The sequence below is a fragment of the Colossoma macropomum genome, unplaced genomic scaffold (genome assembly GCF_904425465.1).
Source record: "Colossoma macropomum unplaced genomic scaffold, Colossoma_macropomum, whole genome shotgun sequence".
Taxonomy (NCBI): Eukaryota; Metazoa; Chordata; class Actinopteri; order Characiformes; family Serrasalmidae; genus Colossoma; species Colossoma macropomum.
The window spans coordinates 35,683,593-35,698,215 of record NW_023494795.1 but is presented as its reverse complement, the minus strand read 5'-3'; the positions used below and the strand labels follow the sequence as shown (position 1 = coordinate 35,698,215).

At 38.6% G+C, this 14,623-nt stretch overlaps 1 protein-coding gene across 5 annotated transcripts in view; it reads right to left on the bottom strand.

Moving 5' to 3' along the window:
* The window catches only part of scml4 (Scm polycomb group protein like 4), a 61,647-nt gene that overhangs the window by 26,042 nt on the left and 20,982 nt on the right, over window positions 1-14,623 (bottom strand). For 3 of the 5 annotated variants that reach the window (XM_036582322.1, XM_036582320.1, XM_036582321.1), the window contains exon 3: window positions 628-851. In XM_036582322.1, the coding sequence (XP_036438215.1) occupies window positions 628-851 (224 nt within the window). Of the gene's footprint in view, window positions 1-627; window positions 852-6,484; window positions 6,664-14,623 lie in introns of those variants that run through there. The other 2 variants (XM_036582324.1, XM_036582323.1) reach the window with 2 other exon arrangements.

Sequence of the window (14,623 nt, the reverse complement as noted above, 5' to 3'; positions counted from 1 at the left end):
AAATCCATAATTTCACCCCTCACATTCAAATACAGCTTTTAAAAGGCTTTTAAAACAACATCCTTGGCAGGCTACACTAAACAGCACTCATGGAAGACTGGTTGGTAAAGCGAGCTAACAAAAGCAACAGCATAGCGGAAAACTAAGAGTCCACAGGCTATATGCAGAAGAGTGAAAGGAGTTGGAGCCATTGACTGTATATATGATGTATATACTCATTGGCCAGAACGTGCAGCCACTGTTACTCTCACTGGATGTTGGTGATGTGTTCTCTGTACGGACATTATATGATGTTCTTGTTCAGGTTCATGTGAAGCCTGTGATCACATGATGAAAATAATGCTATAGAATTACAGAAAGTAATAAAATACATTCTGTCTTCAAATAAGACATATGCGAACAGTCACGATTAATTATTTTAATCCTTTGACAGTTCTGACAAGGTAGGTTATTCCAGTTTTTCTGTGGTTTTCCTACATAGTCAGGACATTTTTGTGCTGAAAACCTCAACATATCTGACTCTTAACAGCTTAACATGACTTGAGGTTAAGGTTTTTCTACAAATTCAGGACATTTTTATCCTGAAAATGTATGACAACAAACACACAAACACATACACTTGCTGACCTTGAATCCAGGTTTTCTCCCTCTCTTCTTTGGCACTTTGATAGGTGGGAGTGATTCTGGGTAGTGGTTCTGATACTCTGGGTGCCTTTTGAGTGGCGGACGTCCCCTCTTGCGACCCGGAACCTTTCCGGTTGGGGGTGGGAGGAAGGATGGGCTAACTGCCGCAGGTGACTGCATCTCTCCAGCCCCCGTCTGTCCAGACGTTGCAGGAATACTCATCAGACCTGAAGCCCAGAGAGGGGAGGGAGACAGAGAGACAGAGAGACAGAGAGAGACAGAGAAGAGAGAGAGAGAGAGAGAGAGAGAGAGAGAGAGAGAGATTCAGAAAGCAGTGCTACCATCATATTCAAAAACCTACAAATCAAATACAGTTTTTCACAGATGAATAAATGCAAAAATTAAATGCAGACAAAAAGAATGACATTTGGGGCCTGTTTACACCTTCCAGCAACGTGCGTTTTCAGTGATTGGATCATGTTAAGATTTCACCTGACCGCAGGAAAAAGCGAGATGTAAACACCCTCAGGACTAGGGCTGGGCGATAAAACGTTAACGATAATTATCGCAATGTAACTTTTCCTCGATAGAGTGATACGACATGTTTGATAAATTTTCTATATAGTACACCATTCTCACACTTTCACATTCTAGCGACAGCTCTGGTGGCGTTTTCTACTGCAAGGAAAGTGACACTACTCTGCTGTCACCAGGAGAGGGCGCACTTCCAAGTTTTTCGACATGATTAGAGAGGGAGAGGCGACGAGTGAAATTAGTCTTTAGCAACGTCTGAAACATGGACTTATACATTCCCTGTTTGAGTGGAGCGACCGGTGATCTGTTCTCCTGTGACCAAGTGTGAGTGACAAGATAAGTGGTGTAACTGTACTGTCCTAAAGTGAACTCACCTCTTTCCTAACATCCTAACCAGCTTTAGCAGCATTAAATCACATCTGCTCCGCATAACTAGAGCGCTGTTAAAGCGCGCAGTCATATTTTTGTATTAGTGCATTCCCAAGCAACGTAAGTGAAAGAAAGAAGTGGGTTAATGCAAGTTACAGCCCTGACTTAAATGAAAGTAAACTGAGGAAGCTGCGAGGCATTGGGAAAGTGGGAGAGCGGGAATCTTTTCTTTCTTAAATTATGACTATTACAAAAACTGCAGCTGTGCTTTTCCAGCTGATAAAAACAGCTCACCAGAAACTTTCTACCACTGTCCCATGACAGATTAGTGAAATGTTCCACTGTTTGGTGAGTGTTTTTCATGTTCTGACCATAAAGGATAGTGTAAAATAGCAATTCACCACCCATTATCAAAAATCAGCCTTCAAACTTGAAAGAAATAATGATTTGACATTTATCGCGATATGTATCAATATCAAACGATATGAATTTTGTTTATTGTGATAACATTTTTTGGCCATATCGCCCAGCTCTACTCAGGACACATTGTTATCAAATTGCAATCTGAACAGTCAAACCACATTTGGAGGTGTTTAGAGACGGATCTTGAGCATGTTTAACACCAGTGTAAATGGAACGTGAAATGCATCTGCCGAGCACTGACTAGCAGGTGAGTGGACAAACAATGAATGGAAAGATGGAGGATATGCAAGGTTGGCTTTATCCCCAAACTAAGAGCTGACTCATACCATAACAGGGAAAAAAGCAGACAAAAGTAAAATGGAAACAATGTATGTGTAAAATTGGATCTCATCTGGTCATATTGGGGGCGCATTTTATTTAAAAGTGTAAAATGTTAATGCAAGGTGTAAACAGGCTCTTAAATTTATCTCCAGGGACAGCAGATGAAATTAGCCCTTTAATAATAATATAACATCATAACACAAGATTTTTTTAACATCTGAAATGTTAAAACAGACAAAAAGGAGCCACAGGTATTTTTTCTTTTAAGAAATCTGCAGGGATATTTTCCCACACCACCAAAGTTCAGTTTTAGAATGGGTTGTAATTCTGCTTCTCATGATTCAATCAAACATTTAATGATGTTGAGATCTGGACTCGGGGGTGGCCAATCCGTTGTTCTTAGAACACCAGCAGCCTCTTTGTCTGCTCTGCAAATGCTTCCTTTATGTCGATTTCCTTTTTTCAGTAACAGCTTCTTGACAGCTACACTCCTTTTAGACTCATAGCATTGAGTTGTCATCTCACAGTGGAAGGATGGACAGAAACACCTGTTGCTGTTTTTAAGATCTGAAGCAAGAGTAGAGCTTGATTTTCTCCTCTCTCTCAAAGAGGAAAGTACTGTTTATCTGATGCTGACAGTTTTGGGGGTCTACCAGATCTTGGTAATTTTTTTTTGTACTTAATGGCCATTTTGGCTGGAAATTAAGTATAGGAAGGATAGTCTCTGACTTTTATACATATTAAAACCATGCAGCTTCAAGATACTATATTAAAGCTACAGCTTGACACAAATTCAAAAGGAAGCACCAAACCACACCTGAACTCTAGAGACATCAGCTCGTTTAAACACCCTGAAACCACAGCAAGAAGAACATGTCTTCATGACCACCAACACTGCAACCTGCAAGCTAGCTTCTGCGGCTAGCAATGTCAGCAAGGCAGGATGCCAAACCAGAAAATGGCAAAGAATTCACACAATAACTCGTCCTTCATAGACGAGAATGTTTACTAAATCACAGACATAACTGCCATCATTTCTGGTGCAACGCTGTCTTCTTTAGATAATATCCGATCCTAATCTTCAGCCAGACCAATGATTCTGAACAAACTGCTACACAATTAGCCACATGAGCACCAAAAGCTTGATGCTAAGACAGAGGTAGCCTTGGTTGAGTAGATTGTGGCGGAAGCAGACACTGAAACCACATAAAAGCATCTCATCTCTCCTCTACTCTGTCTCTCTCTCTCTCTCTCGCACACACACACACAGCACACACACATCTCTCGCTCTGTGTCGTCCCCCTCCCCCAACACTCGCTTAGTTCCACCCCTCCCCCTCCAGCTGTGGTGCCTGGCCTCCGGATCAGGCCCTGATGGACGGCTTCCCTGCTCTTCTCCCTCATTCCTCTCCTTCCCACTATCTCCTTCCTTCACTCACTCCAAACAGGTATTCCTCATAGAGGCAACTCACAATGCTGGGAATGTTTCCACAGATAATTTAAGTAACAATAGCTGGGTTTCCATCCATGTTTTGTTTATTTATTTATTTATTTACATACTTTCTCCACATTTTTACATATCGAATAAAAATGACTTGATGGCAATGGCAAATATTGAATAAAATCTTCCAAATTCACATAGAAGAACTCTTGATGATGAAAAGAAATGCAATAAATAATGATGGAAACCCATTTGCCAAATAAAACCAAACAAAATAAATCCAAACAAAATAAAAGAACAAAATAGACCGATCAGGTGATCCTCTGATGGCTCAAGGGAGCAAACATCAGCAGATTAATGAAGAAATAAAAATGTACCTTTATCTTATCAAAGAAGAAAACATAAGTGATTTTAGTCACTAAACAGATATAAGGTGTTTGAGCCATTTTACTACATCAGTGCATTCTGTATTTGCACTCTTATGGTGTTAAATACAGCCATGAATAAAACAAAACATCAAAGAGAAGTTGCCCGACAAGATTTCTCTGAAAACTTGCTCCATATTTCTCAGAGGTGTTTTCATGAATGTGTCATAGAGAGTTGGATTCTCTTGTACAGAGCAGATGGAAACGCAGCCTAATTAGCATAATTCTTTGCAACATTTGAGTTATTCGCTTGAATTTAATTCAATAGCTGGATGGTGACCTGGCCACTGGCCAATTCAAATTGAAATTGACATTCAAATTCATTCTGATATCTTGCCTGAACCACTTTTTATACTGTTTTTCTGATGTTGGGTTCTTTTAATAATTAATAATTAGCAAAGTGTTAGATCTGTTGTAAAGATAAGCCACTGTAAATTTTTCTATAAATGCTATAAAAAATATAGTCCATTATATTATATGTATATTATATGCTGTATAGCAAATGTAGAGCCAAACTGCAAGAATGATAAGACTGAGACTTAAAGAGACAATGACCAATGATCCATAATAAAAAACTTCATCCCCTGCCTAAACCACCATTTCAGTTTTACTACTGAGTCCTAGGTAGATTATAACTGAAGGGTTTTGTTGCAAGATACATTATAGACCTTTATAGAATCTTTTTGCCCCCCATTAAATAGGTTATTGGTAGTGGGCTTTACACATTCAAGAAATACTGATGCTGTATGATTAATTGCACCTTTCTTAGAGAAAAAATGTTACAGCTGTTATTCTTTTCAAAAACTCTTTATATCCAAAATTATTACAAATGTATATAGAGTGTTTTGGAATGAAACCCTTCAGTCACTACCTACTGCAAACTTGGTATGCTATCTGTTTCTATGTGTATATGTATATACATTCAGCATGATGCCAAATTGCACCCTGGCACTCCGCTGTTTGAAAATTCTCAAATTTGGCAATCCAAGCAGAACTGTGTAGAGACAAAGAGGCAAAAGCACTGCTAAGCCAAGAACTGATGAGTGTTTAGAGAATCCTCTACGTTCTCCTGTACAATCTGCCCAATTTAAAACAAACTCCAAATGTTTCATTCACAAGAAAGATGCCAGATGCACTGAATTAAGCAGCTACGGAGGCAGTTAGAGCTAACAATTTTTAGCGTCTCAAGAACTAATATTATTCTGCATACTAAGCATTATATGAAATGGTATAAAGTCTACATGATAGACATTTAGCTTTGCACTTAAACTAAACTTGTAAAAAAAAATCTGCTTCATTTGTCCCATTTGTTTTTTCACACTTTATCTCTTTCCCACTACAGTTCACTTTTATATTCTAACATTCTTTGTACTCTCTTCCTCTATCACTCTCTCTTGTCTATGTCTCTTTCCCAGTCTATTACATCTCTTTTCCACTCTTTCCCCTTTTACCCTTCTTCACAACTCTTGCTGACTTTCTCATTCTACCACTCTACATCTTTTCACTCTCATTCAACCACTTTCTACATCTTTTTCAGTCTCTCCCATTCTACCACTCTGCATCTCTTGCCCTCTATCCTTCTTTCCCATTCTATCCCTCTATCCTTCTTTCCCATTCTATCCCTCTAATCTCTTTCATTCTCCATTTCAAATTCTATCAGTCTCTATATCTCTTCCGTTCTATTTTCCTGTTTCTGTCACTCTCTAAGTCTCCTTCTGATTCTACCACTCTCTACATCTCTGCTCCATTTTCTCTTTCTAATTCTATCACTCCCTATGTCTCTTTGCCATTCTACTACTTTCTACATCTCTTTCCCACTTTCTGCTTCTCTTGTTCACTTTCTCTTTCCCATTCTATCATTCTCTACATCTTTCCTTCTATCCCTCTTTCAGTCACTACACCTCCTTTCTCTTCAGTCTCTATATGTCTTTCTCATTTTTCCACTCCCTACATATCTTGCCTTCTATCCCTCTCTCCCATTCTATCAGTCTCTACATCTCTTTCCTTCTTTCTTTTTATTCTGTATACCTCGTTTCCTCTCTCCTTCTGCCCCGGTCTCGTTAGTGGAATGTATTGCGCATGCTCAGTGCTAAATCCTCCACTGCCCCTGAGGGAGGCGACTTTTCATTCTGATGCCACAAATTTCGTGCCCCACAAATCCCCTCCAGCGACCTGCACAACCCCGCGAAGACCTGTCAGCTCACACAGCCAACACGACCCTCTCGCGGAGCCCCTCGTACGGGTCGCGCGTGTGTTTATGAGCAGTGTGCGTTGTTGCGCTGCGTGACGCGGCTTCCTTCCTCCTCTCTTTAAAAAAAACCCTACAAGCGAAAATACCTCACACTGACTGTTTTTTGCTGTTTTGGTCACACGTACCGGCCCGTGTCCGCTGAAACCCGCTCGCGCGCCGCTCCGCTGCTTCCGTGTCCCTCTTTGACCGGCCCTCGTTCTGAGCTCGCGATAAAATAAAATCCCCGGCAGCCCCGAGATGAGGCAGAACCGCGCGCGCGCTCTCGACGACTGCCGCGCGCCACGCAACCGACACGCGCACTAAACCCCCCCTCCCCCCTACATTCACTGCACCCCCTCCAACTCCCGCGGTCGTCATGGCAACTGGGCTCCTAACATCCTCCCACCGTTAGCGGCTCGCGCTGCTGCGGAGCCTGCGGTCTCGAGACTCAAAAATGAAAAAAGGCTATAAAAATTACAATTATATACATACTTATTAAATATGTACTTAATATGTTTTTTTCAGGCGTTAGGTAATTTGTTTAATTTGACCAAAAACAGAAAAAAAAAATATATATATATATAGAGAGAGAGAGAGAGAGAGAGAGAGCTTCAGATACATTTAACTCAATATCCGTGAAAAATGCAAAAATGTACTATGCAGCCTTTTTTGACCAATTTATTTCAAACGTTTACCAACAAAACATTCAAATTAATCTATAATTTATTAACACTTAGCATGATACTGGACTGTTGTCGTTATATGAAGATTACAATTAACAACTGCAACAAAATGTATACATAGCAAATTCCTTCTAGGATATGCTGCCCATATATCAAAACAGAGGTCTATAAAGATGCAATTAGTGCATTTACTGGAACACGGTCTAATTTCGTTCCCACTAATCCCGTCCCATTAATGAACACTACAGTTTATTTTCTAATCTCCACCCTGCACGCTGGATAGATCGCGTTGTATTCTGCATTTTCTATCAGAATAGCAAGAACAGGGCAGCACTACGATGGCAATAAATCAGCCAACATTTCACACTGGTGTGAAGGGTTTTCTGGGGAAGAGAGGTTTCTCTCTTCAGAGAGAAAAAGAAGCAGTATAAGACATAAGCAGAATAAGAACCACATGGGCTCAAACGTTTAATATATCACTGGACTGGCTTTCTTATCTGCATGTCTATGGCTGCAGATGAATCCTACAGCAGAGAGCAGCTGTGCAGTTCTCTTTAGTAAATACCCACATGCCAGTAAATCCAACAGGCCATACTGACTTTAGAGTAATAAAACTAAGCCTGCATCACCACTGCACTCCCAACAGCAGCATTATTTATTACAGCACATTACTGAAGAGTTAACTCAGTTACAGGCTCAGAATTCACCTGCAGTTTTGAATCGAAATATAAATAAATAATTCTGTTGAACCAAGATTACTGTAGTCACACAGAAAGACACTCACAAACACAGGCCTTCAGCCTGTCATGGTAGGATATTATGCAGACCATAAGACAACATGTTGGGCCTGAGAAATAAACAAACAAACAAATAAATAAATAAATGCATTTGTTTTAAAAAATATTTTTAAAATAATTTGTAAAATATTACAGGAGTCATGTAATTGCAGCTAATACAAATCATTACAATCAACTTTAACTGCATTACAAATCAGTACTTTTACTTTCTGTAAGTATGAGCAGAACCACACAAGTGCCCAATATTTTAAAAGGTAAATCAGACTCCTCTCAAAAGCTCATTAAAAGAGTGTTCAGGCTGAGCTATGAGACAGTCCCACAGTGCTGGCCTCTGTTTAGGGTGACAGTACATTCCCCCCACACATACCTGAGCAATGGAAGAAATTGAAAGAGAGAATTTTAATTATCAATAATAGGTGACTCTCTCACATGCATTGTTTATACAGGTAGAACATGGGGTCATCATTGCTATTTCATATCACCGCTGTCATAAGAAAGTCAATTTTTCATATAATTTGAAAACAGCTGACAGAAATTGCAAAGCTTTCAAGTTTTTTTTTTGTTTTTTTTTTAAGTTACATCAAATTCTACTATTTTGCTTTTGAGGTCCACTTATAACATTTTTGTCGTTTTAGGTACCAAAATTGGTCATAAACCATTTCCAACCTGTCTTTATCCCTAATAATTATGCATCCTGTTTTTGTTATTGTGTCTTTAAGGCTAATATAAGACAAATGAGCTCTGATTGACTGTCCTGTATTGTGCCTCATTCAAAAAGCACTCAGTCCTGAAACACTCCTGAGCAATTCAATATGAATGTGCGGAGCTAAAATACTGTGGTCTGAATAGGTTGACATATGTAAATTAGTTGGTTCTCCTGGCATCACAGAAACAACTAATTCAAAACAGGCCGTTTTTCCATATATTTCAACTATAAGAAATACAGAGTGAATAGCTTGAAACAATGTTTACATATTATTTAAAACTCCTATTGCAAAAATGTGAGGAAAATTTGTTTTTCTATAATATGGGTTCTTGTCCTTATAAGTATCCATTTTAAAGACGTGAAGTTTTCTTGCGACAACGACAACTATCTATATGTGATAAAGATCCTCTAAGCCTAATAATAAAAACTAAACCTAAAGTTAACCTAAGTAACAAAAAATGGCTTCAGTTTTAAACAATGGAACATGTAGGTTTTATGAAAATACTTTACAAAGTCAGGACCATCTTGTTGGGCCTGATAAAGTAGGTTAACCCTGTTTTTCTCAGTTTTTTTCTACAAAGTCAGGCTATTTTGGTCCTGAAAAGCTCTATGTGTCTGACTTTAAACAGTTTATCATGACTTGGGGCTAAACATACGAGCAAAGATGAACCCTTTAAACTCTGTGAAAGGCTCACGCTGTGTGAGCCTGCAGGCAGTGCTGTACTCTCTTGTATTCTCTTGTACTCCAGTGAAAGGGTTAAAGCTGCAGACAGAGGTGTGGGTGGTGTGGGGAGGGGGCAATAAATTACCCTTTCCCTTTTTTTTCCACCATTCTCCAGCTACAGAAAGACCACAAGCGCTGCAACACACAAGCGGCTACTTTTCCATAGAGATCCATGCGTACACACGCACACACACACACATACAAACACACACACACACACACATTCCCTGCTGCTCCTTCCACATAAACACTCTCCCTCCACACACAGACCTACCCCTGACCTCCCACAGGGACCCTTGCATTTGACAAACTGCTTCCAGGTCAGCTGAAGGTCAGACCAGTGGTCTGAAACCCACACACACCTGACAACAAAGAGGTGAGTTCAAGTTCAGTGTCCATTCCCCCTCAGTCTTAGTATTGTGGGGATGAGAGCAATTAAAATCCACTACCATTTCCCAATGACAAATTAACTCACTCATCTGCTGCAACATATGAAAGGCTGTTGAAAAAAAGAATGGATAAAAAGCACTATGACACATAAAAGGCTGTCAAATTATTCAGTTTAATTCCTTTTGAAGTCATTATTTAAAATGTAACTTGATAACATGATTAATCAGTAATGACTAGCTGACAGTTTGTATGATGACGGTGCAAAATGTTTAATTGACATCTTTTTGAAAATGTTCTGGATTTTTTGAAAGGCTATGCATGGTTTGCTAATAATGCTACAGGAAACAAATATTTCGTTTATTCATGGGAATTATCGACTGATATTTCATCCACTTCAACCAACAGTTTATTAATCGGCCTAAATGTGGCCTGTAAATGTGAAGATCTGTAACAATAAAAAGTAATGTTGACCAAGAGCAAATTCATGGAAAAAAATTAGATGTGGCCCTTTGTTTAAACCTACCCATAATTTTGAGCTACAGTAAGTTATACGCAATGGCCAAAAATAAGTGATATATTATCAAACAGGAACGCTCAGGTACTTCTAGGCCTTTAAAGAAGGCCTAATGATTTCTGGGAACTAACAAATACATGTCTGTAATTTTTAGTTCATTTTTATTCAGCCAAGAGGGTTAAATTCTTGAAACGCCGAGCAGAAAATTGTCCAATCAGGGACTGTTTTTCTTTGTTGTATCTAGGTAGATATAGGTAAGGGAGCACTCCTACCGGTTAGGACTTCAAGAGCTGAAAAAAAGTCCTACCTCGTTGTATTAACCATCAGCATTACTATGAAGTGACAGAGAAATAAACCAATCATGTTTTGATTCACAATAGGCAGGAGAAGTCTGGAAGTCCTAGATATGACACTAACTGTGAATAAGAGTGGCATCCTTATCAATGGGGTGTCAGAAATAGAAAACAGCAGTGGCAGCTTTATACCAGGCTGGTCTACAAAATAGCGTCACTGTGAAACTGCTACAAGGTAAAATATGTAAAATAAATATGCTAATATGTCTGTCAGAAGCAAATCATTGAATGCCGTTTAGAAGATTCAAATGTGGTAATTTAGAATTCTCAAAAAAAAATCATCTGAATCACTGCTGACTTAGCTAAGCTATCTATATGGCATAGGGACAGTAGCAGAAGTAAACACCATCATAGAGGAGTTTTCCCTCCCGTTTTGACCAGTTTTTGACATTTATGGTCTAGCCTAAGCCATGGTCCACCACAGAATAATACATATGTATATTACATAGCAGCTCTACAGGCTGCACCATCATTCATCCAGTTTAATGTTTTAAAGTGCTAGAAACCAGATAAACTATGTGTAAATAGTTTTTCAGGACAAGTGGATGGCATTTTGCTCAAATGAAAAAAAGAGTTATGTTTAAAGCTAATGAACCACTTTTACATAGTTAGCTAGCTAATGTAACAGGAAAAGCTGCCGAATGTTAAATAGTTTAAACTAGCCTGCTAAATATTTCCATATAACCAAACCTGATATGGCTTAGAATATTCCAGTGACTAATGTTAGTAATATAACATTATAAGCTTTAGTGATGTTGCAAGGGTCATATTAGCTCAATCTGACAAACTGCTTACAGTATGAAGACTGCGCATCCTCAGGGAGTAGTTTGGCCTGTCAGAACACCACCACGGAGGAAAAACTACCATTTACTGTGGAAAGCTAGACTTGCATGTGTTGTAGCTGACTATTTGATCTATCATTTTAAGAAAAAGCACCCAGACTTTCCTTCTCTTCAGACATACTTGTTCTTTTTCTTTTGCTATCTGCTCACACAGGTATGACACTACAAGTGAATTGCTGCCCTCTTCAGATTAAGTTGTTTAGTCACACTAAGTTGGATGTTACTTTGAATTACATAAACAAAAATAAACAAAAACTGACAACAGATATATCTTTCAATGATTTTTTATTGTCATTATTATTATCGATAATGTCCAATAATTATTTCAGCCCTATTTGCCTATGTTCAGTATAAGTACTACCAAGGATGCACTAATATGTGCACTAATAATGCACTAATAACTGTGAGCCAATGCCAATCACTGATCATGTTCATAGACTTACCTGCCAGTGCCAGTGTACATGTGTATTGTGCAAAATTCAGAGACTACCCTTTAGTTTTTTGCTTTCCAGTCATGACCATTAAGTACCAGTTATTCATTTTTCAGTGTCAGATAAAAGCAGGAAGCATATCTAACAGAAAATTACACAAAGGCCTCCAGCACTAATTATAATATCAAATTTATCAGTACTTTATTTGTCCAGTCTTTACTTTTGTGCAGCTACTTCCACTTTAACTCTTCAATCTTTCCAATCTTAAAACCAATGCGTTATGGCTGTGTCCTCCCAACAAAAGCACTAACATTCAGACAAGCAACTACCCAACATGCACCTTAGCTGCCTTACAAATTTATTTCTCATGTTCATCTAAAATGGTTAAAGTAAATATTTCTGAGGAGATCAGATATAAAATAATCCTTGTATAAAGAAGGAGAAAGTTCAAGTAAAATAAGTGAAAAGAATAAGTGAGTTTCTAAAGAAAAATATGACTCCTAACAACCATCAGTCACCATCAGATAAACAGTACGTAAAGATTTCATCCTAAAGAGATATGAGACAATCAAGCTAACTCCACTCTTGCTTCAGATCTGTAAAAAGGTCTTTCTGTCCACCCGTCCACTGTGAGAAGACGTCTCATTGCTATGGGTCTCAAAGGATATGCAGCTGTCAAGAAGCCTTTTCTGAGCACACTGAAACTGAACATCTGAGATGGAGTAAGGTTTATGAACTAATAAGTCTAAATCTGAAATCTTTTGAAAGTAACAGAAGACAGCATGTCTTAAGCAATGAACGACTCTTCAAACCATGTCTACAAACGTTAGTCAAGCATCGTGCAGGATCTGTGCACGGATCTCTGACTTTTGCATAGTACTGTAAGCTGTGCTGTTAAAATGTAGAAATGTAGTTACTTTAGTGCAGTAGCCCAGCATCTCCTAAACATTCAGTAAATACATCATCAAATATCAGTTTGAAAAATCTTAACATCTGTCCGCGGACAATATTTTTTTGAAGCAATTACTTGCAGGTATGGGCAAAATTCAGAAACCATCGTGCCTTACTAATTTTTTACTGCTTGGTTTTTATACTCTAATTACTCAACAAATAATTGCTAGATTATTCAATTGCTACATTAAATGATAGCTAGAGCCCTGGGTTCACAGAAATTCAGAGACAATTCTGCCACCAGAATGCTCTCTTACACCAAGTATATTCTAAACACAAAGCAAAAGATGAAATAAAGGCTTTGGCACAGAAAATATAACATACAGAAGCACATGAACACAGCATAACACAAGCACAGGTCACACACATATACACACACCCCACCACACACACCTCGACGGCAAAAGGAAGGAAAAAAATCAAATAGGTCATCAGCAAGATCGATAACCCACAAAGGGTTGCCATGACAACAGCCCTCACCAATAAAAAACAAAAGGAAAAGAGAGCAGGAGAGATACAGTCAGCCAGAGAAAAGAGCATATCATTTCTTTCTGTCTAGCACAACCCAGGGCTGTCATTCAACTTCTGTGTAGTAGATTCAGCGTTCAACTAGGCTTATCAGTACTACAGCACTGCTTTCGCAAGAACTCATTTCATATCATTCTCGTAACAGCAGACAGGAAGAAAAACTTTCAAGAGGGCCCAGCTTCAACAGCCACATCAAAAGACATGAACCCGAAAAGCAAACTCCAGGAACTACTACGGAAAACCACTGAAGGTTTACAGAAGGAAGCTGTGCATCTTCAAAATAAGATGAAAAAGATCATTGTTTCACGTATAAACTCAGGTTGTGATCATAAAGACGCCACCAGGGATGCAATAATACATCCCTTAGTCAGTTCTTATAACTATATTAATGTTATAATTGGTTATCTATTATAATTACTTATAATAATGTATTACAATAAAATTTACTAAGTTATAATAATAGTTTAGTTAAAATAATGTTCCCAGGAAGTTTACATTAAGTGGCCCTTATCAGTCCCACAACGGGAAAATTTAACCTCTGCATTTTAACCCATCCGTGCACTGAAACACCACATACACACGAGTGAATGCACACACGCTAGAGGGTAGTGGGCACATTTGCCCGGAGCGGTGGGCAGCCCTATCCGTAGTGCCCGGGGAGCAGTTAGGGTTAGGGGCCTTGCTTAAGGGCACTTCAGTCACGTACTGTCAGCTCAGGGGATAGAACCGGCAACCTACCAGTCACAGGGCTGGTTCTCTCCAGCCCAAGACTGCCCCTCATAAGCTTTAATTTGATCAGTTTATTAAACCTGCAAGGGGCATATCTGAAAAAGTGTTTAAAAATGGTAGGTGTTATTAAACTTTATTAAAATTAAATACGTAAAAAACAATCACAATTCACTGCCTTACTGCGTCCATTTGCCAAGTTATCAGTCTCTTGTATGTGCATGTCAGCGATAGCTGTGAAGAAAGCTAGCAAAATGCACAATGTTCTGGTAAGACATGGTTTTCATTTGTTAAGTGATAGTAATGATGGCACTTTCAATTATTATCCACAAAGGGGGCCTTAAACTTAAAAAAGTTTGAGAACTACTGAAAGGTATGCATTCTTTTTTTCCACCAAATTACAATCCTTGGGCTACTTTTAAAATACAAATGAACCCCTTCATGCACAGTTTATAATTTATTCTGTAATTCTGTTCATATTCTATTCTGTAAAAAATGCTGTCATTGTACAGTCATTTACAATACAATTTATGATAACATGTTTTTGTTTTTAAATGAAAGTATGCTATTTTATTTTGCTATGAATTCTGAAAAGGCAATGTCCATTCTTAA